The 27,368-nt window shown below is 35.5% G+C and overlaps 1 protein-coding gene across 1 annotated transcript in view; it reads left to right on the top strand.

The window, feature by feature from the left end:
* Window positions 1-27,368, top strand: part of KIF5C (kinesin family member 5C) — a 91,294-nt gene that overhangs the window by 59,584 nt on the left and 4,342 nt on the right. Inside the window, exons 12-23 of the mRNA XM_026696744.2 lie at window positions 7,345-7,520; window positions 11,853-11,921; window positions 15,497-15,703; window positions 16,753-16,899; window positions 18,630-18,818; window positions 18,930-19,047; window positions 20,782-20,858; window positions 21,255-21,364; window positions 22,151-22,252; window positions 23,327-23,387; window positions 24,826-24,897; window positions 26,637-26,741. Of these exons, the coding sequence (XP_026552529.1) occupies window positions 7,345-7,520; window positions 11,853-11,921; window positions 15,497-15,703; window positions 16,753-16,899; window positions 18,630-18,818; window positions 18,930-19,047; window positions 20,782-20,858; window positions 21,255-21,364; window positions 22,151-22,252; window positions 23,327-23,387; window positions 24,826-24,897; window positions 26,637-26,741 (1,433 nt within the window). The remainder of the gene's footprint in view (window positions 1-7,344; window positions 7,521-11,852; window positions 11,922-15,496; window positions 15,704-16,752; window positions 16,900-18,629; window positions 18,819-18,929; window positions 19,048-20,781; window positions 20,859-21,254; window positions 21,365-22,150; window positions 22,253-23,326; window positions 23,388-24,825; window positions 24,898-26,636; window positions 26,742-27,368) is intronic.

Below are 27,368 nucleotides of genomic sequence, written 5' to 3'. Positions count from 1 at the left end.
CTGCATTATTTCTTCTAGTTCTATTTTCTGTTTTTCTGTTAGGTTTTTGGTCATTAATTTGGTTTTTTTTGTTTATTTTAAGTCCCGCTACTGCTCCAAATTTCTCTAATTCACTCATCAATTTTGGTCCCCTGTCTTTTGGTTCTTCAAGGAAGAAAATCATATCGATCGCAAACGCTTGCAATTTATATTCCTCTTTCTTAACTGTTAATCCCTTTATATCTGAATTCCGCCTAATTCGTGTTAATAATGTCTCTAATGCTAATATGAAGAGCAGGGGAGAGAGTGGGCAACCCTGTCTCACTCCTTTTTCTATCTTTATTGGGCGGGTGCATTCCCATTCACTATTATATTAGCTTGTTGTGTGTCATATATAGTTGTTATAATATTTTCAAATTTGGTACCCAGATTCAAATTATAAATTTTTGAATTAAAAATTGCCAATTCAAATTATCAAAGCTTTTTCTGCATCTAGAAACATGAGTGCTACTTGTCTCTCTGGGTGGGCTTCATAAAATTCTAGTACATCTAATACTATTCTTAGATTATTCTTTATTTGCCTAGTTGGAAGGAATCCATTTTGATCTTCATGTATATACAAGTTTAGCAATCTTTTTAATCTGTTTGCTATAATAGAAGTGAATATTTTATAATCAGTATTTAAGAGTGAAATCGGCCTGTAATTGTTTATATATCTGGGATCTGTATCCTCCTTCGGGATCAGCGAGATCAGTGCCCCCTCCATGAGTCCGGCATCCTAGCTGCTAGTAAAACATCATTAAAAACTTCCACCATAAGTGATCCGATTTGATCTGCTATTGCCTTGTACAGCTCCCTGGGATCCCATCTGGGCCCGGGGTTTTATTATTTTTCTGGCTCTCTATTGCTGATTTCAATTCCGATTCAGTAATGTCTTTATTTAATAGTTCAGCCATTTCTTCCCCAATTGCCTTATCCTTTACTTCATCTAGATAATTCCTTATTCTATCTTCACTGACATCCTCTCTTTTGTATAAATCTTCAAAGTATTTATGAATGATTTCTTTTTCTGTTCTATTTCCTGGTATGTATCTCCTTTGCTATCTATTAACTGGTATATCAGTCTCTTCTCTTTCTTTTTTTCAATTTATAAGATAGCCATCTTCCTGGCTTGTTGGCATGTTCAAAATAGATTTGTCTAGTTAAGTTCAAATTCATAGTCATTTTCTCTTGATCAATTAAATTCAGTTTATGTTTGATTATACTTATCTGATTTTGCAGTTTGGATTCTTTTGGGTTATTTTGTAGAAGGGTTTCTAGCTCCTTAATTCTCTGTTGTAATTTGTTTTGTTGGGAGTATTTTTCCTTGTTTCTCTTAGCATTATAAGAGATTGTTGTGCCTCTTATAACCGCCTTCATCGTATCCCAAACGTTTTGTTTCGTGGTTTCTCCGTTATCATTTTCTTTAATAAAAAAATCAATTCCTCCTTTAATTTATTAATATATTCTTTCTCTCTTATTAATTGAGTGTTTAAGGTCCATCTTTTCTTTGGTTTTGCCCTGCCCTTCCATATTACCTGTATTGGATTATGATCTGCCCATTCATTAGGCAAAATTTCCACTTCTTTTGTCTCATTTGCTATCTCTCCACTCATCCATGCCATATCAATCCGTGTCCATGTTTTGTGGGGATTTGAATAAAATGTAAATTGTCTTTTTCAGGATGTAATCTTCTCCATATATCTGTCAGATTTAGCTCTTTCATCATTTCCCTACAAATCTTGGGGAGCTCTCTCTTCCCCTTTTTATTCTTCCCGGCATTACTGTGATCCTTTTGGAAATCAGCAATGGAGTTGAAGTCCCCTACCATACAAATATTTCTTTTTTGCAATTCAACCAATTTTCCATATAGGTGTTTAAAAACTCTTTTGGTCTCCATTTGGGGCATATATTACTACTAAAAGAATTGGAATATCATTAATCCAGATCTGCAAACCCAGAGTCCTTCCTTCTAAGTCCGACCATATTAGCTCAGATTTCAAATCCTCTTTCACATATACTGCGATTCCCTTCTTTTTCTCCTCATCTGCTGGTGTGGTAAATAATTTTCCTAGTTTCGGGCATTCTAAATATTTTTCATCCTTCTTCTTTATATGGGTTTCTTGCAGGCACGTTATATCTGCATTATGTTTAATTAATTTAGATAATATCCTTTTTCTCTTAATTGTTGAATTTAAACCATTTATGTTTATTGATAGTAATTTTTTTCTTCTCCCATCTATTTAGTTTTGTTTTGCTCTTTGTCGTGTAACAATTCCTCTCTCTTCTTGCGCTTGTATTGATGTAGTTCCTTCTGTCTTTTGTTGTGAATAGGTATTTTCTTGGTTTCCTACCGTTCCAGTTCTATTTTTATGTCCACTGTATTCTTCTTGAAACTTTGTGTCCAATTTCTCCCTACTATTTTGCTCCTGTGGGCCCACCATCCGTTCGTAAAAATCCTGGGCTTTTTCCATAGTATCTATTTTGATTTTCCTCTCTTTCCACGACACTAACATTCCTTCTGGAATAAGCCATTTAAATGTGATTCTTTTTTATTTAAATATGCTGCCAGGAATTTATAGTCACGCCTTTGTTCCCTTATTCTCCTCGGTATCTGTTTAAGAATCACAATTTCTTTCTCTTTGTAGGTTATAGTTTTATCTCTTGAGGTTCTGTATATCATGTCTCGAACACATCTTCTAGTGAATCGTATATGTACTTCCCTAGAACAATTGTGGCGTCTTGCATAATTTGTATTGACCCTGTAGACTTCATCAAACTCTTTTTGAATTTCATCTTTATCCATCTTCAATAAACCGCCAGTATTTCTGCCATCAAGTATTCCAAGTCTTCTTCTTTTGATTCTGTCACATTTTGGAATCTTAGGTAAGTTGCTGCCTTGTCCATTTCTAGGAGGACAAGGGAGTCCTCCATTTCTTTGCTCATGCTTTTGAAATCTTCATCCACCCTTTCTAATTCCCTTTCTGTTCGTTCGGTTCTTTTCTCTACTTCTTTTATTATAACTTCGTTTTTCTCCAAGGCCTGCTGCAACACCCCACTTTATCCTCTACTTTAGAAATGTCCGCTTTCATTTCTGTCTTTAGTTTCCCATTTCTTCCTTCAATTCATTGATATCTGCCCTTGTTTCACTGTGGTTTTTAATCATTGTTTCTTGCAATCTTGTCAATGAGTCCTGTAAAGTTAGGAACATTGCTTGGATATTCGCATTCGAGATGCTAGTTGACTTCTCTGTTGGTAGTGTTTCCTCTATTGTTTTTTGTGCCATGGATGAAGTTGTTGTCAAAGTAGACATTATTGTGGGATTAACCTTCCTACCAGATTTCAAAGCAGTGGTAGTTGTAGAAGTCATTTCCTTCAAAATTTGTTTTTGTTGTTGTAGAATATTGAATATATTATTCCAAATTGGCATTCAGTATTCTTAGTTCTGTAACTAAAATTGACCAAGATCTATCAACCTATTAAGTAGCTATATTCTTGACTAATTAGTAAAGTGTAAATATTTTTCTCTAGTTTAACTTCAATATAAAGTAACCTTAACTATAAAATATATTACATTCACAGATAAACCCACACAAAGAAATATAATATTGGTCTAGAGAGCTCTAAGCTTATTAAGTAGCTAATGCTTAATATTCTTACTGTCTCCCTATATTCCCATTCAAATTATAACAATCTCTATTAATAATAACTTAACTAAATTAATCCAATATTTTAACACTCTAATATTTCATTACTAAATGTACATATTTATCAAGAGGAAATCAGAGGGAAAAAAAAAAAAAAAAAGCATATTTCAACATAGCATACCATCAACAAATAAGAAAGAAGAGAGGCTATTTTTAGTAAGTATGTACACACAGAAAAGGGTTGGGGAAAAGAAAAAGAAAATTCCAAAGACAAGAGTTTTTGTTTCCGCTTTTCACTTTGGAAGCTTCCACTTCTAGCACACGAAATGGCAAATGAAGATTTGCTGAGTAACAGCTGCCAGTAAGCAATATTCCCACTCGTTTCAGCGTTCTGGGTGCTGCCTATGGAGTTGCTCTGTCTTTCCCCCAATCGGCTTCGTTCTGCTTCTGGATCCAATTTAATAGCTTCAATCCAAATGTTAGTGATAATAGAGTCTTCAGACTTCCAAAATTCTCTTTACTTCTTTTTTATTTCCGACTCTCTTCTGCCTGCCAAGCTCTTTCACATTCACTAAACCAATTCTTTTGTAGCCGCTTCGTCTTGGAGCTCACAGCTGGCATTCACACAGTATTTAACAGCCTGGAATCAGTCTATTGTCAAACAAATATCTTCTCTGCCACGACTCTCTTTCCCCCGAGCTTGCAAACTTTCACTCACTTTTTCTTCCCATCGGTGGCAGTCCGACTTGGAGCCTCCATTGTTAGGAGGCTGTTCTTGATCGTTGGGCTCTGGAGGGCTTCCTCTTCGTTACAGGGGGTTGCTTTCCCCACACTGCAGCCCGAGGTTCCCCCACACCGGCACGAGTCTCTCCAAGACTCGAGCACCCCGAAAGATCGCACCAAACTCAAGAAAAGAGAGGCTAGAATCACGAGCGGATTTCTGCCCCTCTAACCGTCCTTGCCTTTCCACCGGAAGTCCTAGTGCAGTACAGGCTTGGATTAAACAAGAGCTTTAGCCATAGAAAAGACGTTGTTAATAAATTAGAACAGTAAGGCGGGAGTTATATTTTAATTTGTCATGAACTTAAAAGTAGAAATAATTGAGGACTCAAGATTTAGATGAAGGCATTCTCCATATTAAAAGCATTGCATGATAGTAAAGTCTGATTGCTGTTTCTGGATTTCTAAACCATAGTATAACCAAGAAGGTAACATCCTTTATTTTATTATGACAGGTAAGAAGAATACAAGTTATAAGTACATGTTCAGGAAACACAATTTCATGATTAAAAAAGCTGTAGCTCATAAGCTAAATGCTGTAGAGCTTTTCCTTCCCTAAAGCATGCCCACAGTCTTAAGTACTTGCGACTCCATCATCCTTCATTGGCTATTGCTTTGCCCTTGATAGCATACTAGGTGTGGAGTGGATGGTAGCATACAATTTAGCTATATTGCTAGAAATCCTTGATTTGTGTTACTACAGAGATGTAGAATGCAAAATCCAGAGAGAAAATACGGCCTGATCTGCTAACGTATTCACTCTGTAAAAGAAGGAGATAAAGTCAGTTTAGCATGGTTGGTTTGGGATAAAGTATTGTTGTCTTCTGTTAATTGTAGCATGGTTATCTGAGTATTCACAAGCATGCTGTTTAATGATCTGTTTCAAGGACTTTGCTCAGGATAGATGTAAAGCTGCCATGTCTGTAGTTCCCTGGGTCCTCCTCCTTTTCCTTTGTTAAAGATAAAGATAACATTTGGAGGATACTCTGATTTAGTATTCTGAATTACATGTTTTACATATAATTTACATGTAATTACATACTATTCAAGTTCCTATGCATATTTTTTTCTAATTTTTGATATTATTGAATAGTTCACCCTTAGTAAAAATGTTACCCTTGTAGCTTAAGTTTCTGGAATTTGAATGGCTTCTTTAAAATACCAGAATCGAACAAGGAACATGGTGAATGTTGTTATTTTAAAGTATACACATACAGGTACATGACTACAATTAAGGCACCAAGCTAGAAAGCAGGGTGTTTTGATCCCACCTTAGTCATGATAGCTTGCTAGGTGCGCTTGAGTCATCATTCAAAGAATTAGGTATGTTTACTGCCTTCGGTTTTTTACAAAAGAATAATAAAGGGGGCATCTTTAATATTCTCTGGTTTAGAGTAATCATTTTCTTTTCAGCCCTGAATTTCTACTTCCCCCTTCCCTGCTATTTTTAAATAAGAATTCCAAAGTTTCAATTTCTCATGAGATCTAAAATTTAATTTTCCGCAGTAAGAACTCAAGTATGTCAGGCTTTATTAAGTGCTGGAACCACCATTAGATTTTTCTTACATTTAGAAGCAAAAACGTGCCAGGGTTTTAAAAATCCTGAATAATAATAATGAGCTCATATTCAACTATTAATTGACATTTTCCATATATACATTCTTATGCATCTCTTAAAGATCACCTACAGTATGTTTCTAGAGCTATTCAGGGAGTTAATGGTGTTTATAGTGCAATCTTCCCCATATGGGCTTAATGCCAAATGAAAATATATAAACACGTACTTCATATGTAGCCTAGTTAAGTCCATTTTAGTCATTATTGTAGCAGATTCTTCAAGCTTAGTTATAGCATGTCTGTGATTTATCACAAGTCTTTGAAGTTGGCTTTTAGAAATAAAAACATGGATTGCTGCCAAATTCTTTCTTTTCATACTGATTATCCCATACTGGTTTTTTTATTTGTAGTCTTGCTTCTGAAGTTGTTTGTGTGTTTAATATTCAATAATATCAAAAATTAAAAAAATATATTTTACATATGAACTTGAATATAGTACACAAGTAATTTGGAATTCTAAATAGATTATCTTCCAAAAGTCATTTTTATCTTTAATAAAGGAATCCTCACTTGGAAACCTGACAGGAGGAAGACCCGGGAAACTACTGACATTGCCTTTCCTTTTTAAAGTATTTTTCCTCTTAAGTTGGGTGCAGCTGACTCCCAATCACTATCTCTAAATCTATTGTCCATTGGAGTCTTACTCCTTTCTAGCCAATCATGTAAAGGAAACCATAATTAGAATATATTTTGTATGTTATGAGTTCTCAGTTCTATCTTATGAATATTGTATCTGCAGAATTCGAATAGTTCTGAATAGTTGGATATTTCACTATAAATGTCTTGGATAAATCAGTGGATTACATACTATATGAAGTCCTAGTAAGAAATGCTTACAAATTTACCATGGATATTTAGAGAAATGACAGCTTACAAAAATCATCCCTAACTCAGGCAAGAGGCTACATCATATTTCTTGTTCCAATCCAAAGAGTCAAATTAATAATGATCTGATCTAGAAAAAAAAGTGTCTTCTGTTTAGAAACATGCTGTAGAGCAGGAGTGTCAAACTCGCAGCCCACGGGCCGGATGCGTCACATGCTGGCCCCGCTCCTGCCTGGTTTAGCAAAGGGGGGGGGGAAGTGCTGATACATCACATGATGCCACTGTGAAGCCTGCTGTAGAGGAACAAATGATGTCCAGGTGTATTTATTTATAGTTCCAGCTGTCTGACTGTGCTGATGGCAGAATTAAATTCCTTAAAAATTATAAGTACCAACAGGAATGGTGAAGTAAAGGTAAATATTGAATCTTACCCTCTTGGGATCTGATGTGTCTTCAGGAGAGGCAGTACCAGAGGAAGAACAGATAAGTGCAAAAGACCAGAAGAACTTGGAGCCATGTGACAATACACCTATCATTGATAACATCGTTCCTGTTGTTGCCAGTATCTCATCTGAGGAGAAGCGGAAATATGAAGAAGAGGTTACTAGTCTCTACAGACAGTTGGATGATAAGGTCCATTCTTAATTTCCTTCCAATTGTTTGTTGTCATAGATTATTAATGTTTATTTCTTGATAACTAAAATCCATGTGTACTTCAAACTCTACAAAACATAGTATATACTATATTATTATATATAAAACACTACCAGTATTTTCATTCTCGCTAGCTTTCTATTCTGCAGAAACTGATGAATTAAAATTGTTTCTTTTTAATTCCAAGTAATCGGTCAAATAACTTCTTACTGAAAGACAAAGAAAGTGATAGATAACCCTAAAAGCTACACAACTTGCACAAGGTTGTAGTAATATATGCAAAAATCTAGCAACTTTGGTAGTTTATAGATCAGAGGTTTTAGGGTTTTTTTTCCTAATGTAATAAAATTACATCTAGAATGTGTAACTAAATCATATCTCATATCAGAAGTATGTAGAATATTAGTTTTCTATCAAAGAGTTCCAGTTCAGCTTTCCAGTTTCCTCTATTTACAGATGTTTCTCTTTCCTATTTCCTTGTGAGAATATTTCATCATGGAAGTCCCTGCATATACACTGAAGCAGCACAATTATATTTAGGTGACTGACTTTCATGATAAATGTCTACATGTTGAGATAATATCCTTTTTAAAAAAATAAGATTTAAAAATGAAGAGACATTTCTTACCTGGTAACAATTCAAATACTTTGAGAGTGACATTTGTGATAGCAAAATACAAGAATTAACATGAGCATTACTTGGTTCATAATAACATGAATATTCCATCTCTTTCTTGCCTTCCAGTGTAATATTAAGATGTAAAGAAATGTTCTGACCCAAGCCTAGTTCAAATTAAATAGGCACAAATTGTATAAAAGCAAACCTTTTTTAATGCGGTGCTGGGAATTCTTTGCATTCCCAGCCAAGAGTCATTTAAACCTAATTGTCTGAGATAAAAGCAAGCCCTTTCAAGGTTGTAAAAGGCTGCCAAGAACAGAAGTCTAAGTCAACCAACAGAAGTTTCAAAAACAAACTGGAGTTCGCAGGGCTTCAACGAGGACTCAGAGTCTAAAGAACTTCTTTGCTTCCTGTAAAGACCGCATCCACGAGGGCTGGTTTTTATCCCTTATGGGAGGGGCAATCACCTTCCAGCTTTACTCCCAAGTCGCCCTTGCTGCTTCAGCTGCTCTCTCCTTTGAGCAGCCCTGCGCACACACGCACTGGGCACAGGCTCCCTGGAGTCCTCTGCTTCACTGCTGCCAGACTCTCCAATAGTCCTGGCCCCATTTCTGCATCAGATACAGGACCCTCATCCAAGTCCTTGCCAGACTCCCTGACTGGTTCCCTTTCGTCCTCGCTGTCAGAGACCTCTGGCATCTGCACCTGATGCCGGTGAACCACAACAAGAAATCAGAAAATGTTACATTAAGTTAAATATGAGAAATAGATAAGAAGATAACTCATTCTGAATCCTCCTAGTAGTCTTGATAGCAGACATTTAAAAATATTGTATGGCAGTTCTTTAATTTCACTTAATAAAAATAATTAATTTTAATATCGGCTGTGACACAAGCTGAAATAACTGCTTTGATTTCATGTGGATTTTTTTAAAACGATGCACAGCCTTTTTTAGAGTAAGGCTTGCAAGAGTGGATGTATAACAAAGATTAGACAGGATCAGGTGAAAGTAATAGAAGAGCAAGGACAAAAGCTATATATAATTTAATTTAGATAGCAATGTAAAGTTATGTCTCCTTCAAATCAAGCTAAATCCCTGCTGACTTCATGTACTTGTCCATATCTTAACAATAATGGGGATATGATTTGTCTGCTTTCTTTGGGAACTTTATCAGCTTGTCACCTGGTCCAGGGGTAGGGAAACTCGGCTCTTCTATCACTTATGGACTTCAACTCCCAGAATTCCTGAGTGAGCCATAAAAGGTTCCCCATCCCTGGCCTGCTGGTTTTTCAGTTGTGGGGGAAACCAATTTTTGACTTGAATGGGACTGTTTAATATACAAATGTAGGACCATATGTCTTGAAATCTTGAAATCTCCTAATGTTTATCCATCCAAACTTACTTACATTTTAGAGATCCAGCAAAGGATGCTGCTAGCTGCTATTGGCTATGTAAATGCAGTTGGCTTTAATTAAATATGGATTAATCTATATGTAGAATAATTTTCCTATTCTACAACATTAAAAATCACAATTTTGGCAAGATTTTTGGGTACCACAACCAAAATATTTGAGGACTTCAAATTGGGTACCATCAGACCTTTCAAAGTCAGTCACAGTTATTTGAAGACAAGTAAATAAAACAAATAACTTGTGATCAAAAATAATAACTTCTACATGGAGACTCTTGTCCAATATATGCCTACATTTTGGATCTGAAATGTTAATGAAATCATACATGTATTCAGAAATATACACAGTGGCTTTATTAAGATATGCCAGGGGATGATATTTATTAAATGAAATGGTCTATGCCTATAAAATTTGCTTTCATATTTATGTGCAGGTATTGTAGGGACATCTGGGCATTTTGCTTTCACCAACAGTATTTATTTTATGAGGCTGTTCCACATGCAGAAAATCTATCTAGGTGAAAGTTAAGAGTTGAAAATGACTTGATGGCATATAATCAATCAATGTGGCTGTAATAGCCAACCAACACTGAGCATATTACAATCCTACCATAATTAAGATTAAAGCACGGACATAAATAAATGATGCTACTATGCTTAATAGATATTATTATGCAGAGGCATTATAATTTACGTAATTCTATTCTCACACAGGACTAACCTCTCAATTCATCTCCCATCAGAAGCCTTCCAAAAATAATCAGGTTTTTATTTCCTTGCTTTATCTTAATAAGATCAAAAGAAGTCAAAGTCTAGGTGCTCTAGAAAAGGGGAAAAGCTAGAGAGGAGGCCTGTCTCCAAGAACCTTATACATCAGGGGTCCTCAACTCCCATGCCATGGACCATTACTGGTCCATGGCCTGTTAGAAACCAGGCCTCACAGCTGGAGGTGAGCAGCAGGTGAGTGAAACTCTGCATATATGGGTTTCTAGGTTGCATGCCCTTTCCCACTGGGTCCATGGAAAAATTGTCTTCCACGAAACCGATCCCTGGTGCCGAAAAGACTGGGGACCACTGTTATATGTGACAGGTTATAAATGAAGGATCCTCTCTTCCTGATTGGATGGACAGAAACTATTGGAAATCACTAGTCTCATAAATATCCAGATCCTCAGATGCTCATTCAACACTCATAAACAAACCAGCAACTCAAAGTAGCAGTGTTATATGGCCAAACCAAATTGTTATTCAGGCTGATGGATTCCGGAATATTCTGTTGTGTTGCAGTGGTCTTCGTAGGCAGTGTCTATAATTTTTTTAAGGTAGGAGCATTTTGATCTTGCAGCAAATAGTACAATAAAGAAACATGACACATTTATACCTTCATGTTGAAGAATGGTACAGTTTTACACCACTAAAGGTTCCATTATATGAAGTTTCACAAACAAAATAAGGAATTCGTAATAATAAAACATAGTGTATTTATATGTGAAATGTATGATCTTGTAAGATAAAAAATAGAATAGAGTTGTCTTTAGAACCAGATGCTGATTTAAAATACTATTAACTAGCAGAATGATGCAGATGATAGAATAAAAACCAGATGAATCCATTGTTACGTCAAACTCTGGAAGATATTTCTCTGTCCTGTAGACTTAGTCTTACACTGGGGACTACATAAGATTAATTTATGGTTCTACTTGCTTGCATCTGTTAGAATGATATGTTTTAGTGATAAAGGTTGGAACAAAGTTCTGTAGTCTGCAAGTTATGTTTGATGGGTCCGTCCCATCCCCCGTCCCCCCGCTTTGCAATAATGGTACATTCGGTTTCCATAGTATTTTATGTTGGGAGGAAATACTGCATATGATATATGAGTGAGTAAGACTGGAACTAGAAATTCTCAGGATGGACATAACTATTATGTAAATATTGAAGATATTTGACTCAGTCTTAATGTTAGGAAAGCAATGGCCAAATTTCCATTGACTTGAAAAAAAAAAGACCTAGAATTTAGTCCCCTGGAGGAAAGGGAGGAGGGGGAGGAGATAAAAAGAAATAGCTTGGCTTCTGTGTTCTGCATATTTATGGCTTTTCTGTTTACTGCAATAAAGCAATTAAATTAGCCGGAATTAGGTCTGTGAGCTTCTGCTAGAAGCAAATTCCTGAATATCGAGTGAAGTATCTGGAAAGTCACGATTTATTGCCATGCCTAGTGTGGAAGCTAGCATAAAAGGCATAAAAATGATAGAAAAAGTAGCCCTTTTTTGTCCACTGCAGGATGATGAAATTAACCAGCAGAGTCAATTGGCTGAGAAACTAAAACAACAGATGTTGGATCAAGATGAAGTAAGTATTTTATTCATTTATTTATTTATATAATCCCCTAGACTAATACAACACAAATACAAAATTTAAAAGCAAAACAAAGCAAAAAAACACCAGAAAAGATTATTAATAAGAATAAAGAATCGATGACTTCAATAAACCACAACTTCTGCTAGAAACTTGGCAACCTTTTTTTTTAAACAAATTTTATTGATTTTACAAAACAATATACAAACAAACAAAACATAAAATATGATGACATAAGAAATCTTTTTCTAAAAAAACCAATACATCATCTTATTTAAAGACAGAATTATTCCAAGTTATCACATTTCCATACAAACACTATTTAGTATATATATTTACCTTATCTGTTCATCTTCATAACTTATCCCGAACTTCTCTTTATTACTCCCTTTCCTTCTATTTATTCAAGTTATATCTCTTTAACTTTAGATTGTATACATTTTTTATATCCATCTGTCTTATGCAATTTCATTATTCTCTTCCAATACAAAAACAGACAAGACATAAAACATAAAAACATAAAACATCTTTTTTGAAAGTTGCTTGATCCCAGGTTAAAACAGACACCACTTCAAAAATCATGTTCCTTTTATATATCATTCCATATCTTATTATCGTTTTCCATTTTCTATATAGCTTCTTCCTTTTTTTAACTCTCTTAGTTTTATTCTACTTATCTCATCTCAGTTCAAATCATAATACTTATCATTCTTTGTCTGTTCTCAACTATCCATTCATCTTTTCTCTTTAAACAAAACCTCTCCTGTACACTGATTGGAGTATGACGCCTTTAACTCTTTCCCCTAACCTAATAATACTTAATATCACACATAACTTGTATTGGGATTCTGTTTAGCACATACTAAAGTTACACAATATATTATAGAGAGAGAAAAAGAAAAAACAAAAGAAAGAACAACAATAACAAAGGAACAAATTTATAAATATATAATATAGCTAGTACCCCTGTCAATACCATTTTAATCATACATATTAATACTCATTTATATCTTAAACATTTTATTCTAAAAACGCCTATAATAACACAATCTTACGTACCTTACAGAATCCCTTTTTCAGTTAGATTTACCCATTGTCTCTAAATGAATTTTGTTTCTTTAAATCTTGCTTCCCATCATTGAGACTTCTCACCCCTTCCTTTCTCCCTTGCTTATTCTTTTCCTTACCCATTTTACCCCTTTGTCTCTCCACCTCCCTTTTCTTCTTCTGCTTTCCCTCTTTCTGTTGTTTTCTAACCTTGTATCCACCTTTCAACTCATTTTTATCTTTTTTGGTTGTTTTTTAGGTTTTAAAATCCCTTTTTTCTTTTCCTCTTTCTTCTCCTCCCCCACATGTTCATTAAAGATGGTTTCTTCTTTGTCCCAATTATCCTGCTGCGCAATCAATTCTCCATAGGAACGTACCGCCATTTCTAGAGATTGAAAAAGAATGTCCAAAGTATCTTTCCAGTCTTGTTCTTCCTTTTTATATCTTGGATATTCAGTTTGGAATTCATCCAAGGATGATGCCATGATAAAGAGGAAAAAATTTTCCCAAAACAACCACCCGACTTTTTTTTAAACAAAGAAAAAGGATTTCCCAAAAGATCCAAAGTCACCAAACAATCCAGATAGACTATTTCTTTTAGCACTTTTTCCCTTCTTCCATTTCTTTTTCTGGGGTTGCTATTAAATCACAAAATTCCAATTGAAATATGTATTTTTGAAGTCTTATTAATGTTCAAATGGCTCTTTAAAATTCTAGGCAGTCTGCTCCTTATTTTCAAATTCTACTTCAATTTTTTTACTCTCCCTTCCCACTCACAACAAAAGAAACTTTTTTCTTTAAATATTTAGAAATCCATATCCCTTTGGCATTAGCATAGTCTTTAGCATTTAGCATACCTTCAATGCGGGTTTTCCGATTTCTCTCAAAGTTGTTCCGTTTGGAAGGAGAGTGAAAAGAAAAAAAGTTTTCCCTTTAATATCCATTCGCTGCTTACTCAGTCTGGGAACAATGTGTCTTTAATAAGTGTTAAATATCAGGATACTTTCACTGTTCCTTTGTCCCGGTCAGCAAAGATCACTTTCACTTCTTCACAAGCTCCTCCAGCACTTTCTTTTTCCAGCTGAGCTCTTCTATGTGGCGGCCATTACAGACCGCCGCTCAGCTGCCTTCGGAGAGGGAGATTTAGCCGGCTAGGGAAGAGAGATGCGATGTCTCTCTTCCATGCCAGGACCCCCCAGTCTTCACCACCTTCTGCAAAGGTGGCTTAGCCCCGAAGCCAAATGGCTCGGGGCACTCAGGCAGTGAACACAGTCAGGGACCGCGCACAGTCGCGGATTCCTGCCTGCACTGAAGTGCCACAAGCCGGAAGACCCTCGAAACTTGGCAACCTTTATAGTGCTTGATCACAGTAGGCTTAACAGAATAACAGAGGAAAAAGAATAACAGAGTTGGAATGGATTTTGGAGGTTCCTAGACCAACCTCTTGCTTAGGCAGGAAACCCTATATCATTTCAGACAAATTGTTGTCCAATCTCATCTTAAAAACTTCCAGTGATGGAGCACCCACGATTTTTGAAGGCAAGTTGTTCCGCTGATTAATTGTTCTGTCAGGAAATTTCTCCTTAGTTCTAGGTTGCTTCTCTCCTTGAGAAAGAAGACTAGCTTCTATATATATATATATATATATATATATATATATATATATATATATATTATATGTATATGTATATGTATATGTATATGTATATGTATATATATATATATATATATATTATTTTGACAACAAGACAACATAAACATACCACAAAAACATAATAATATCCTCCTTCTTCATAAAGAAGACTAGCTTCTTGATCCTAAAGACAAATAACATTTCTAACAATCAGATTTATAAGTGCCAGATACCAGGGATGGTATACAATGGGCAATGTTTCAGTATGTTTTATATAAAGACTGGCTGTTCTCTATAATCTAATGTTTGTCTATACAATTATTTGGTCTGTTCACTAACGGGTGGATTTCCAGGGTCGGTCTTATAGCTATGTTTTTCTTAAGTAGGCCTGATATTTATTTCTGACCAATGAAATTATCCAATGTTGTTGCCAACATAAGTTTTACAGAAAGAAAACAGATTTCCTAGTATTCTTAAGTCTTCATCATGGATGAATTTTCTTGTGGGTGTAGTTAGGTTTAGTGTTGTGTATATGGTATGCCAAGTCTGAATTCCTTCAGCATTTAATTACTAAATTATGAATTCAGTTGCTAAATTATTTGTTATATTATGAAGGTGAAATTTAGAGTATATTTTATTGAGTATATTTATTGAGTTAATTTGGTTAACATCAACAACTTATTGGGGACTGGTTTTTAGCTTCTAACACAATTCTTTTTCAGGTGTATGTTACTACAATTATCTGCCAGATTACTGGAATTTTTGTTTTTTAAAGGTCATTTAGTATTTTTATCCTTCCTGATTTGGAATAAAATTGAATATAACACTTTTGAATTATTTCATTTTTGTCCATCATTTTTGGTACTTAATCCCATTCGCTCTGTTTCAGCTCTTGGCTTCCACCAGGAGAGATTATGAGAAAATACAAGAGGAACTCACTCGTCTTCAAATTGAAAATGAAGCTGCAAAAGAAGAAGTTAAAGAAGTTCTCCAGGCTTTGGAGGAACTAGCTGTTAATTATGACCAGAAATCACAAGAAGTGGAGGACAAGATGAGAGCTAATGAACAGCTGACAGATGAACTTGCACTGAAAACAGTAGGAACAATCCTTATTAATCTTCATTCCTAGATAAATTATACTAATTTGTACATGCCTTCCATGAATCCCAACTAAGACCTCATTAAACACCCCAGATAAATTCAGCTGTTTGAAGCCTTCATTAAAGTAAAAAGAGAATTTTCTTTAGCAAACTGCTAAAGAACTAGTTTTGTGGAAATTGTTAGCATGCTATTTGTTGTTTGCTATATTATTGTTGCAGTGAATGCTAAAATGGTGAATGCTGAAATCTTTAAAATGTGTATGTTTTAAAGTACAGTATGTGCAGTATAATAATTTTCTTCTGGAAAATATATGAGAAGATCGCTATTATTACCTTGTTTCCCATTTCATGCTGGACATTTAATAGCAAAAGAATTTGGTTGTAAGAAATGGCATTCTGTTTTCTTCTAGTGGCTTGATCTGCTTTAGCTACTAGCAGACTAGCAATTTTTTATGTGAAATGGAAGCTATTTCTACCTTCCATTGATTCTACCTTTAGTTTCGAGAAAGTTTGCTGGGAATTATTTCTTTGCCACGTAATAGCTAGGTAATGGTCTTTTTCATTTAATGCCTAATTCTTTTTAATACCTACCTTAAATTGGAACATATAGAGTAAGAGCATAGTTATGAATACTTCATCTCTGCCAAACTTCTATAAGACATGAAATAGATATAAATAAATAGTTGAGCTTAAATATAAAACTACCTATCTGATCTAGAATTCTGGGGTTACTCTTAATTTAATGAGAGCAAATACGAATGAATGTAACAAAATGAATGAAGGTACCAAAAGTTGAATGTTTCTTTTTTGTCTAATAGTAGAGAGCTTCATTACTGTTTATATCCCAAGTGAAAAGTAATGTTCAGTTTGAGGCTTCTTTATAAAGTAGATTGTGGGTGTTTGACTCATAGCTTTTAGGAAATAGTGTCTATCCAAGTACATCCAGTGTAGAAAACCTTTGAAAACATTTTTTTAAAGTGTGACATGCAATTGCTTTTCATCATAGTTGATGATGTAAACTGTTGTTATTCTTATTATTTTGCAGTCTGCTCTATCAACTACGCAAAGAGAGCTGGGACAGTTGCAAGAACTTAGTAATCATCAGAAAAAGAGAGCTACTGAAATATTGAATTTATTGCTTAAGGACCTGGGAGAGATCGGCGGAATCATTGGTACTAATGATGTGAAAACAGTAAGTTGCCGGTATTGCAGGAAACAATACAGAAAGAGAGAAATATTTCAACTTCAAAAATAATGACTAAATTATTTTTAAATTAAACATAACCCCTGAGGATTGTAAACCAGGTAGTGAACTTCAGGGGCAGGGAAAGAGACAAAAATGAGCAAGATGGTGTCTGTGGCATTGTGTTCTAAGTCCCACCTTTTTTTTAAATAGTTGCATTGATGTTGTGTATTTGATATTATATAGCTGTTACTCATTAGCTGAGCATCTCCCAGATGAGTATATCTCAGTTTCTCAAATATTCAGCAGTGGCTATGCTGGCTGAAAATTCTGAGAAGTTCATATATCAGAAAGATGCAAAGACTAGAGAAGACTGTATATAGAGGACACAGAACTCAGTCCTTAAAACTAATTCAGATCTAAGTATAAAGCTATCAGATTTGATCTGTGAGGGATAAGCAGATTATATGGAGTGCATTTGATTGATGCAGCCAATATTTAGTCAGTGTGATACTTTTTATTTTTTTACTATTGCATTCTCTTCCTAAATAAACCCTCTTTATTGGAAATAAGCACTTTTGGCACCGAAGGCTGGTAGGTTTATCTCAGGGTAGGCTTTTATGAGACTAGAACCAGAGAGTTGTAGGGAGAGAAAAAAATAACAGAATCGTATGTAGTCATGGCTGTATAAAGAACTTCCATATTTTTATGTAGTGAATAAAAATAAAAATATTTTCACTATCTGATGAGCAGGTGTTGAGAACTCATGATGATGATTATGTTATTATCATCTCTTATTCATTAATCATGAAACTTGGTCAACTGAACATTTAAAAATATATCCCAAATATCATTGACTGGTGCTAATGGTTGATACAGGTTGCTGCCAACATTTTAGGTATCAACCAAGTATCTTCTTAAAATGTACGATGGTTTGTTTGTTTATTTATTTATTTATTAATCATCGTATGGCATTGTTACAGTTGCCAGGAGACCACAGTGCTATTGCAGAGTTATAGTTTGGTTTGCCAAGGTACCAGTCCTATTACAGGAAACACTTGCGCACTTCCCAAGGTGCGCCACAGGAGGGTGAACTTCTTCCCACCAGAGAGAAAGACACCTGGCTCTTCCTGCACTATTACTCAACGCTTCCTCCCTTCCTAGAGCTGCCTTGGAAACGGGCACCATAAACAAGAAAGTACAAAGCTGTCAGGAATCTGACCCAGAACACCAGCTCGTCTCACCACTGAAATTGTACCTATCTATCTACTTGCATAGAACATGCTTTCGAACTGTTACGGGTGGACAGGAGCTGAGGCGAGTGACAGGAGCTCACACTCCTTTGTGCTAGGCTTCAGACTGCTGGAGCTGCGACCATTTCTAGCATCATTAAGCCACTGACTGAGCCACCGGTCCCCATAACTCATGATGTAATAAAGGTGTAGAGTTATGGCATCACAGTGTAGATAGCAAGGAATGTAAAGCTATAAGGAACGCTAAAAAGCTTTATTCAGATTCAAAAGCCTGTACTAGCAATTCAGTACCTATTTCTACCCACAGGTAAATGGGGAGGGGGAGGATGGGGACCCATAAATGTCAGATGTTATGGAAGAACAGTATATATCATGCCGATTTCAGTAATAAGTACAGACATCTACATCTCTGCTCAGATAGTAAAAAAAAAAAAAGGAAATTTTCCCATAAAAGATGAATTATGCAGAGGTTTTTTTTGTGTTCAGTTAGCTGACGTGAATGGTGTGATTGAAGAAGAGTTTACCATGGCACGGCTGTACATCAGTAAGATGAAGTCTGAAGTGAAATCTCTGGTGAACCGCAGCAAACAGCTGGAGAGTGCCCAGGTAGATTCTAATAGAAAAATGAATGCCAACGAGAGGGAACTTGCTGCCTGTCAGCTCCTCATCTCTCAGGTGATAATAAGCTGTTTCTTTGTTACTTTTTTTTTTAAAATGGTTTCTCATAGATTTTTCATGCACATTAAACATGCAATTTTCTGTTTGCTTTCTTTTCATCTTCCAAAGCATGAAGCAAAGATCAAGTCTCTTACAGATTATATGCAGAATGTGGAGCAGAAGCGAAGGCAGTTGGAAGAATTGCAGGACTCTCTTAATGAAGAGCTGGCCAAATTGCGGGCACAAGGTAGTATAATTTCAGTAGTCAGGGACTTTACATATCTCCTGTTCCAGATCCTCAATAGCTGCCTTGAATTTTATTTTTTCTAATGTATATTGATTTTTTTTGCCTGGTAGTTCCTTTCCATTGTCACCTTCCTTTCCAAGGAAAAGTGTGATGACCCAGAGTGTAACACAAACGTAACAAAATCCAAAACATAAATAAATGCCCTTTAATGCCTCCAACTTGGCCCCACTGTTCAATAATTCTCAGTTGGAGATAAAACATATTCAAAAATAATCTTCAAAAGAAAGCAATACAGTCTGAACTTAATAAGCAGATAGAGGTAAAATAAAAAACTAAAACAAACTACAGTGAAGGAATTTCCACAACTGACTAGGATAAGTAATTACCAACTTCAAGGAGATAACAAGGCACAATCTGTTGGAAGGACACCAACCAAGATAACTTCAGCCCAAAATAACACACGCTTTGCTTCTGGCAATGCTGTGTTTTAACCGTCTCTCTTATATACTATTATCCTACTATTCTGCAACCAGTGAGGGGGATCATGGCCACTTCTTCTCTCATAAGCCAAGTTATTTCCTTCTCCGTTCCTCCCTGCGTGTCCTAGGATGAAGAGGGGATGGGCCTGGGGCTTCCTCTGACTGCCCAGCCGGCCTCTGCCCCTCCCCAGCCTCCTCCACAACCTCTGGAGCCACACCTCCACTCCCCATCAGCTGTTCCTCCTCTCCCTCAGTGTCTGAGTCTACCAAGGGCATGACATTAGGATTCGCCAAGTTCTTTCAAACTGGTTAATGGTGTTTAAATTGGAAGAACTAAAACTGCTTTGGTGACATTTATTATGTCAGTGGAATCTATTAATTTTGCACAGGAAAATAAACTGATTTACAGGTAGTCCTCAACTTAGGGCCACAATTGAGCTCAAAATTTCTGTTACATTTGTTAAGTGAGTTTTTTGCCATTTTAGAACCCTTCTTGCCACAGTTGTTAAGTGAATCACTGCAGTTGTTAATTTAGTTACCCAGTTGTTAAGTGAATCTGGCTTCCCCATTGACTTTGCTTATTAGAAGTTTGCAAAAGGGGATGAGATGATCTCTGGATACTGCAACCGTCATGACCATGAGTCAGTTGCCAAGCATCTGAATTCAGATCACGTGGCCATGGGGATGCAGCAATGGTCATAAGTGTGAAAAACAATTATGTCACTTTTCAGTGCTGCTGTAACTTTGAATGGTCACTAAATGAACTGCTGTAAGTTGAGGACTACCTGTATAGGCGTACTTCGCTATCTGCAATATGGCATGGATCAAAACTCAACTCATGCTGATTGGCGTATTTTGCTGCACAAGGGCAATTGTTATTTATATACCAGAATGCTACAAATCCACTTAACCGAGGCTTCTGATCTTCTGAATTGGTCATGGGGATGGGCTTTAAAGATTACAGCTGGCAGGACAACAGATGGGAAAATGTGCAGCGCATGGAATGTGATGTTTTTAGGAGCACAAATGGAATTAGCTTTTGTTGGAAGAAAGTGTTTCTTAAAATCCATGGGCTAAAAGTAGCTTGACACAAATTGTTCTGTTGAAATACCTGTTAAGGTTTCTTTGTCCCTGAAAGGTAATAAAAGTAGAAAGTCATCTTTTGCAACAGGAAGGCTTTTTCAGAGCTTGATTTAATACTTGTTAAACTATGCCCCATTGAAAGGTTGCTCAACTGTCCTCTTTACTTGAACAGAAAAAATGCATGAAGTCAGTTTCAAAGATAAAGAGAAGGAACATCTGACTTTGCTACAAGATGCAGAGGAAATGAAGGTAAATTTAGATGACCACAAAGATAATTTTCAGATCTTTTATTCCACACATTTAACCTTGGCACTTATGATGTCAATTTCTCACTACAAATGTTTTCCAAAGGGATGATCAAGGTCAAGCTATGTCTTCCAAGTCAAATCTAACATTATTCTATAATTATAAACTAAATTCAGGGTTGCTTGTTGTGTCAGTTATTACATGTATTTGTAAAAATATATTTCTAGAATATTTGATGTTAACTTAAACCATCCATACTACCCAGGCTTGCAAAACAAATGAAATAGATTTGCAGCATAAAGGAATTGCTGTATTAAGAATTTTTTTGTTTTATAACTAGATGTTGATAATAAGTAAAATATTAAATTATTGTAATGTATTTATCTTTTCTGTGAACAGAAGACCCTGGAGCAACAGATGGAGAGTCATAGGGAAGCTCATCAGAAGCAGCTCTCTCGATTACGAGATGAGATTGAGGAGAAACAAAAAATTATCGATGATATCAGAGAGTATGTTCATTTTACTTTCCCCAGTACAGCTTTTGAATGATTTTGCAGGTGTATATACATCCATACACAGACTATTGCTGATGACCCATTTGATCTATATTTGATTATGTATAGCTTATATTTATTGGCCAACCCTCAAGAGAACCAGATGAGTACTGCTGTGGATATGTTTTTCTAGAATCTTCTTGTGGTGATTTGAACAAAGAACAATCCATAAAGTGCTGCTGCTTTATAATAACAATAATAACAACAATAACAACAATAATAATAATAACAAAACAACGATGATGATGATGATAATAATAATAATAAATACAGCAGACAAAGTACCATGTTTATGTCCAAGGCATACATATAACTCTGGATTTTAAAACCTGTTATTATATCAGAAATATAATAAGGTATTAAACAAAGTAATTAATCAATACCTTGGGATGCATTTAGAGCACTGTTTGTGACAAACTGTTCCAGTAGTTCTACAGATAAAATGTAGAATGATATTGAGAGATCAGTACTGCTTATTAGAAACAATTTTAAAGTTCTCTTGAAGAAACAGAATCCAGTGCTTGGATAATAGTGGGGTAATATCCCAATATTACATAGAATGGAGTAACTACTATGTCAGAAACATCACTGATTTGAGATTTAAGATGATTATGAGAAAATTCTCTAAAGGTTTGAAATGAAAGTATATTGGGTAATTGTGATCTTAAGACAAATGCATAATGGCTTGCATTTGTCTCCCTGCAGTATCACTTTTAATTTAAGTTATTTTATTTTCTTCAGTATGAATCAGAAGTTGCAGCTGGAAAAAGAAAAACTGAGTTCAGACTATGACAAATTAAAAATAGAAGATCAAGAACGTGAAAATAAGTTGGAAAAACTTATGTAAGTTAACTGGATTGCCTTTCCTATTATGAATGAAGGTTTCTAAAATAATGTATGCAGGATGCTACCCTGACAAGGACAAAAACATCTGGTTATCCAGATGTTATTAGAATGTAATCTCTGTCAGATTCTATTAGCATGTATAGTGTTATAACTTACAAGAATTAGCGTTTCTCTATATTTGCACATTATTAATATTTTATGAGCTGAACATTCTCCATTTTTTTTATCTTATCAAAAAGTCCTGTGATCATTTTCACCAGTCACCCTTCCCAAGAAGGAGCACTTGCTTGATTGTGAATTTAAAGATGGTAAAATATATTTGGATTGAAACCCAACAGCAAATACTGAAAAAAAAATAGGCATTCTATTAGCTACAAACTTCATAGAGGTTTAATTTCTCATCCCAGAGACTCACAATCTAGAACAGAAAAGAATTCATAGACCTATAAGACCATGGTCTTGATTATACTTTATCCCACTTCATTCCAGTTTTATGGATAGTTCTTAATACTTGCAAGGACACAAGTGTTGTTAAAACATCTGGTCTTAAAGTGAGTGGCCCAAAGTAAGTGTAAATAGTAAGCGTATATCCACTTAACAATCCTTCCAAAGATGACATCTGCAGCTGGATAACTGTAATCAACTCAAGTCTTAATATTTTAAACTGCCTAAAAGAATCTCAGCAGGTCTTCAGCCAATATGGCAAAGGATGTCATTGTCAGCATTTTATTAGTACCCAAGTGTCAAGTCCAAAAGTTCAATAGAGCAGGATTTTAACTATCCTCATCAATGTGTAGATTTACAACCTTGGAGATTCGTATTAAATTCAGAACTCTTACAAATCCCCTTTAAGACCCCAAAGTTTTGCTCTTGATAGTACAGATAGTCCTCAATTTACAATCATTTGTTTAGTAACAGTTCAAAGTTACAATGGCACTAAGAAAAGTGACTTATGACTTTCACACTTATGACCATTGCGGCATCCCATGGTCAGGTGATCAAAATTCAGGGACTTGACAACTGGCATGTATATTTTCTGAGTTGTGCCATTGGTTTTTTTTTTTAATCTAGATTGCTTAATGATAAGAGGGAACAAGCAAGGGAGGATCTTAAGGGACTGGAAGAAACTGTGGTATGTATTAACCAAATCATAGTTTTATTTTTTAAATAACTGTCCAGAAAAGAGATTATAATTTGAAGGAGGAGGGAAATGTCCTAGGAAATTCCCACTGCCAATCATCCTGATGGACAATCCTGGTATGGTGGGGACATTCACTTTATACATGTTTCCTATACTTTGTTTGTGTCTCGTAAGGACTGATTCCGGTTGCTACAGATGGTCCAAAACTCAACAACTCATTGATTGACATGCACTAGTCACTAAAATCACATTATACATATCCTGTGGGCCCTGCAGTGATTAATGATACATTTCTAAATTTACTTCAAATGCTAGGTTTGACTTAGAACACCCTATATGGCTTTTTACTGAGGTACCTGCAGGACTGCCTATTGAACCCCTTGGAGAGCCCATGTGAGGTGAAGCCCTTGAAGGAGAAGATGCTGGTGAAGAGAAACTGAGGGTGGAAGGCAGACTTTTCTGTTAGAGCTCTCAGCTGATTCTGATACCACAGTGTGTGACATCTTCCTCAGTTGCCTATGGGTGTTAGGGATTCTGGAAGAGAAGAGGTGGGAGCCAAGGAAACCGTTCTCCATTGTTGCTCCAACTCAGTGAAACAAGCTGTACCCACCAAAATCAAGATGGTTCCTGTCTTTGTCATCTCCTAGAAAGTAGTTAAAGCATATATGTATGGGATACAGTATGCAGAAAAGTGAATTAATATATTTTTAAAAAATTAAAAATGGTTATCCCTCTATTGGCTAACAGTTATCTGTGAACAATTATCTATGAGAATCTATGAATTTGTCAGTTGTTCACAGATAACTGTTAACCAGTTTGAGGGATAACCACTTTTTTTGCTTCATTTTAACTGCTGTAATACCACAGCTTATTTCATTTATTTATATCACAACCTTTATTATTTTTACAAATAATTCAAGATGGATAACATATCCAGCACACCTTGCTCCTCCAATTTTCCTTACAACAGGCCCGTGAAGTGAGTTGGACTGAGACAGAGTAACAGGCCCAACATCACCCAACTGGCTTTCATGGCTAAGGCAGGAATTGAACTCACAGTCTCCCACTTTCTAGCCTGGTGCCTTAACTACTAGACCAAACTGGTTCTGCAGTACTTTTGTTGTACACTACGATTTACCTATAGTTAAAGTAATGTTATTGGTGTGGTTGGATAACTTTGCCTATGCATTTCTGTTTAAAATAGTCTTTATTAAGCAGAGGTGTCCAGAGTAGGAGTCAAGGAGGGACAAATGAAAAAAACAAAACATCATGCATTGCGATGCAAGCTCCACTACTCTTGAACATATGACATTACACAGATGCATATAAAGGGCAGAAATTGTCACAATCATTACATCATTTTTAAGAAACGCTAAGCTTCTGTGGAGAGTTCTGATTTTTTTTTTCAAATTTATATGTCTATTTACAGGCTCGAGAACTTCAAACTCTTCACAATTTACGCAAACTCTTTGTTCAAGACCTCACCACCAGAGTAAAAAAAGTAAGATAAAACCTTTGGCTGAAAGATTGGAATTATGCTCAAAAATACATTTTGCTTTGGTGAAAATGTTTATCAAGCTATCTGGCACTCTGTTGAAATATAACTGCTTGTTAATATATATTGCTTGCATTTGAATATCTGAGAATAATTGCATACACAGATAGACTAAATATCATTATCAAGTAATTCCAAAAGCTTGGATTAGAAACCTGACTAGAGGGAGTGTATAATTCTAGTTTTACACATACACACACACACACACACAGAGAGAGAGAGAGAGAGAGAGAGAGAGAGAAATTTATTCAATAAGGGCAGTCTACAGTGTATTTTTATACTTTGATACTTAAATGAAAATAATAAAACTGTTAAAGGTGCATTTCAGGATAAAAATTGTATGTTTTTGCCTCCACTGAAGAAAGTAAAATTAATTCAGAGGACAAAGAAAGTCTAACACCTCCTCCTTAGAATATTTTTGACTTTGTACTGTTGTTTCAATCAGTATAACTTGTAGTTGTATTTTGGACTATAGTTTTATGGTTATGAAAGAGTAGAGCAAGAAGGATTAAGGAAAAGGTGGTTCATATTGAAACACAGTATTAAAATCTCTGATACAATATTTCATACATAAGGTCATGAGGTGAAACCAACTTAATTTTTTTAAAAAAATCTTACAATTTTCATTGTAAAGTAATCTCTGCATGAATGTTTCCACTTTGTTCCAAATTTATTTGCAATGCTTTTCACTATCTTTTAAACTTCCCTTTAAAAAAGGACAAACTTTTATGGCCGAGAAATAGCTACCAATTTCAGAATGTGAAAACTTTTGCTTGAGAAACATTTTGAAATGAATTAAAAGCATTATTTCAATAAATATTTTAAAAAGTAGCTATTGATTTGCCAGTCTGGTGTATAATTATAACATTAGTCTGGAAACATTTCATAATCTCTACTTATTTGACCCTAACAGTAATTCCCCAAATCTCTTCTCGTGTCTCAAGCAAGTACACTTATTCAATCAAGAGTTCTGTTGGAATAGAAAGCAGAGGAGTACTGATGAGTGTGAAGAGTTTAAAAATTACTAGACCACCCGTGACTACCATTTCAGAGATATTTCCTTACCCAGATTCCTCAGCGTCTTTTACAGTGACAGATCTACTGATTTACTGCCTTCACTGGAAAAATTGGGAAGCATCCAGAGACATACCTGCCTTGAAAATGTCCCATGTTGCACTGCATAACATCAGCTCAAGAAATGTCTTATATTTTGTATTACATCATAAACTGTTTTATGATAATTATATGTCATAAAACATTTGATAAAACTAGCTGAATTTCAATATTAGGGGAATCATGGGTCCAGGATTTTGGACCTTTCTGTAAGTTAGCCCACTTGAGGTACCTTGGTTTAAAAAAGGTTGTATTGTTTCAGCCAGTTAAAGGTTAAGGAACAAGAGTCTTAGTAGTATGTAGATATACTGAATCATTTTAAAGGATTAACTTGGGACTGTGTAACTTTTCTTAAAGATTTCCCTGTTGCCTTGAATCATGTGCATTACAACAGCGTCAATGGAAATTATGTTCAGAAATTTAAGAATTCCATCTCGTTGAATGTTTCATGCTTAGCATTATTCCAAGTTTAACTTCATAGGCTGTAAATGTATTTTTATGCAAGGTAGTTTTTTTGTTGCTTTCTCTACTATCATTAAATTTATGTATTGTAATTTGTTTGCTTGGCATAGAGTGTTGAACTGGACAGTGATGATGGAGGTGGAAGTGCTGCCCAGAAGCAGAAAATCTCCTTCTTGGAAAACAACTTGGAACAACTTACAAAAGTTCACAAACAAGTAGGATTATCATTATGTCCGACATTGCTTCCTTGTGGTTTTCCTAATTTGTCTAAATTTAAGAGCTGTAGAATGAGATGGGAAAAAACAAAACTTTAAATAATTGTGTAATATAGTCTCACAGCAGTTGCATTACAGCTCTTTCAAGGAGACATTTGAGCTCACTTGTTTAAAATAAAAACGGTTTTTCAGTTTATAGGAGTCTTGTCAGATCAGCCAAAAAGAAGCTACTAGGAATGTGCTAAGAAGGTTTTAAAAGAAAAACACCTGGTTGCATATTATATTGAATCCTCAGGTTTTTTACAACAGAGATCTTTAACTTTCTTTTAATTCAAATTGGACTTTTAGAGCAAGAACACAGAGAAATAGCACAATGTACCTAACATTTAATATCAAAATTGACTGGAGTGTTGTACTTCCGATGTTGTTGAACTGCAGCTCTCAGCATCCCTAACTGTCAATCATGTTACTGAAGCTTTTGGGAACTGAATGTTAGCAACACCTGAAGGGCCCCAAGTTCCTTACTCCATTTCAGCCTTTAAGAATTTGGGTGATTTTGATGGGGCGTGCGCTAATGAACAATGGTCAGTGTGAAAAGCAGGGTGCTGGTTAGCTTGTCTCACTGAT

This window comes from Pseudonaja textilis, chromosome 1 (assembly GCF_049901715.1).
Source record: "Pseudonaja textilis isolate UNSWEBS1 chromosome 1, rPseTex1.2, whole genome shotgun sequence".
In the NCBI taxonomy this organism is placed as follows: domain Eukaryota; kingdom Metazoa; phylum Chordata; class Lepidosauria; order Squamata; family Elapidae; genus Pseudonaja; species Pseudonaja textilis.
This window is presented reverse-complemented; position numbering and strand designations above follow the sequence as displayed.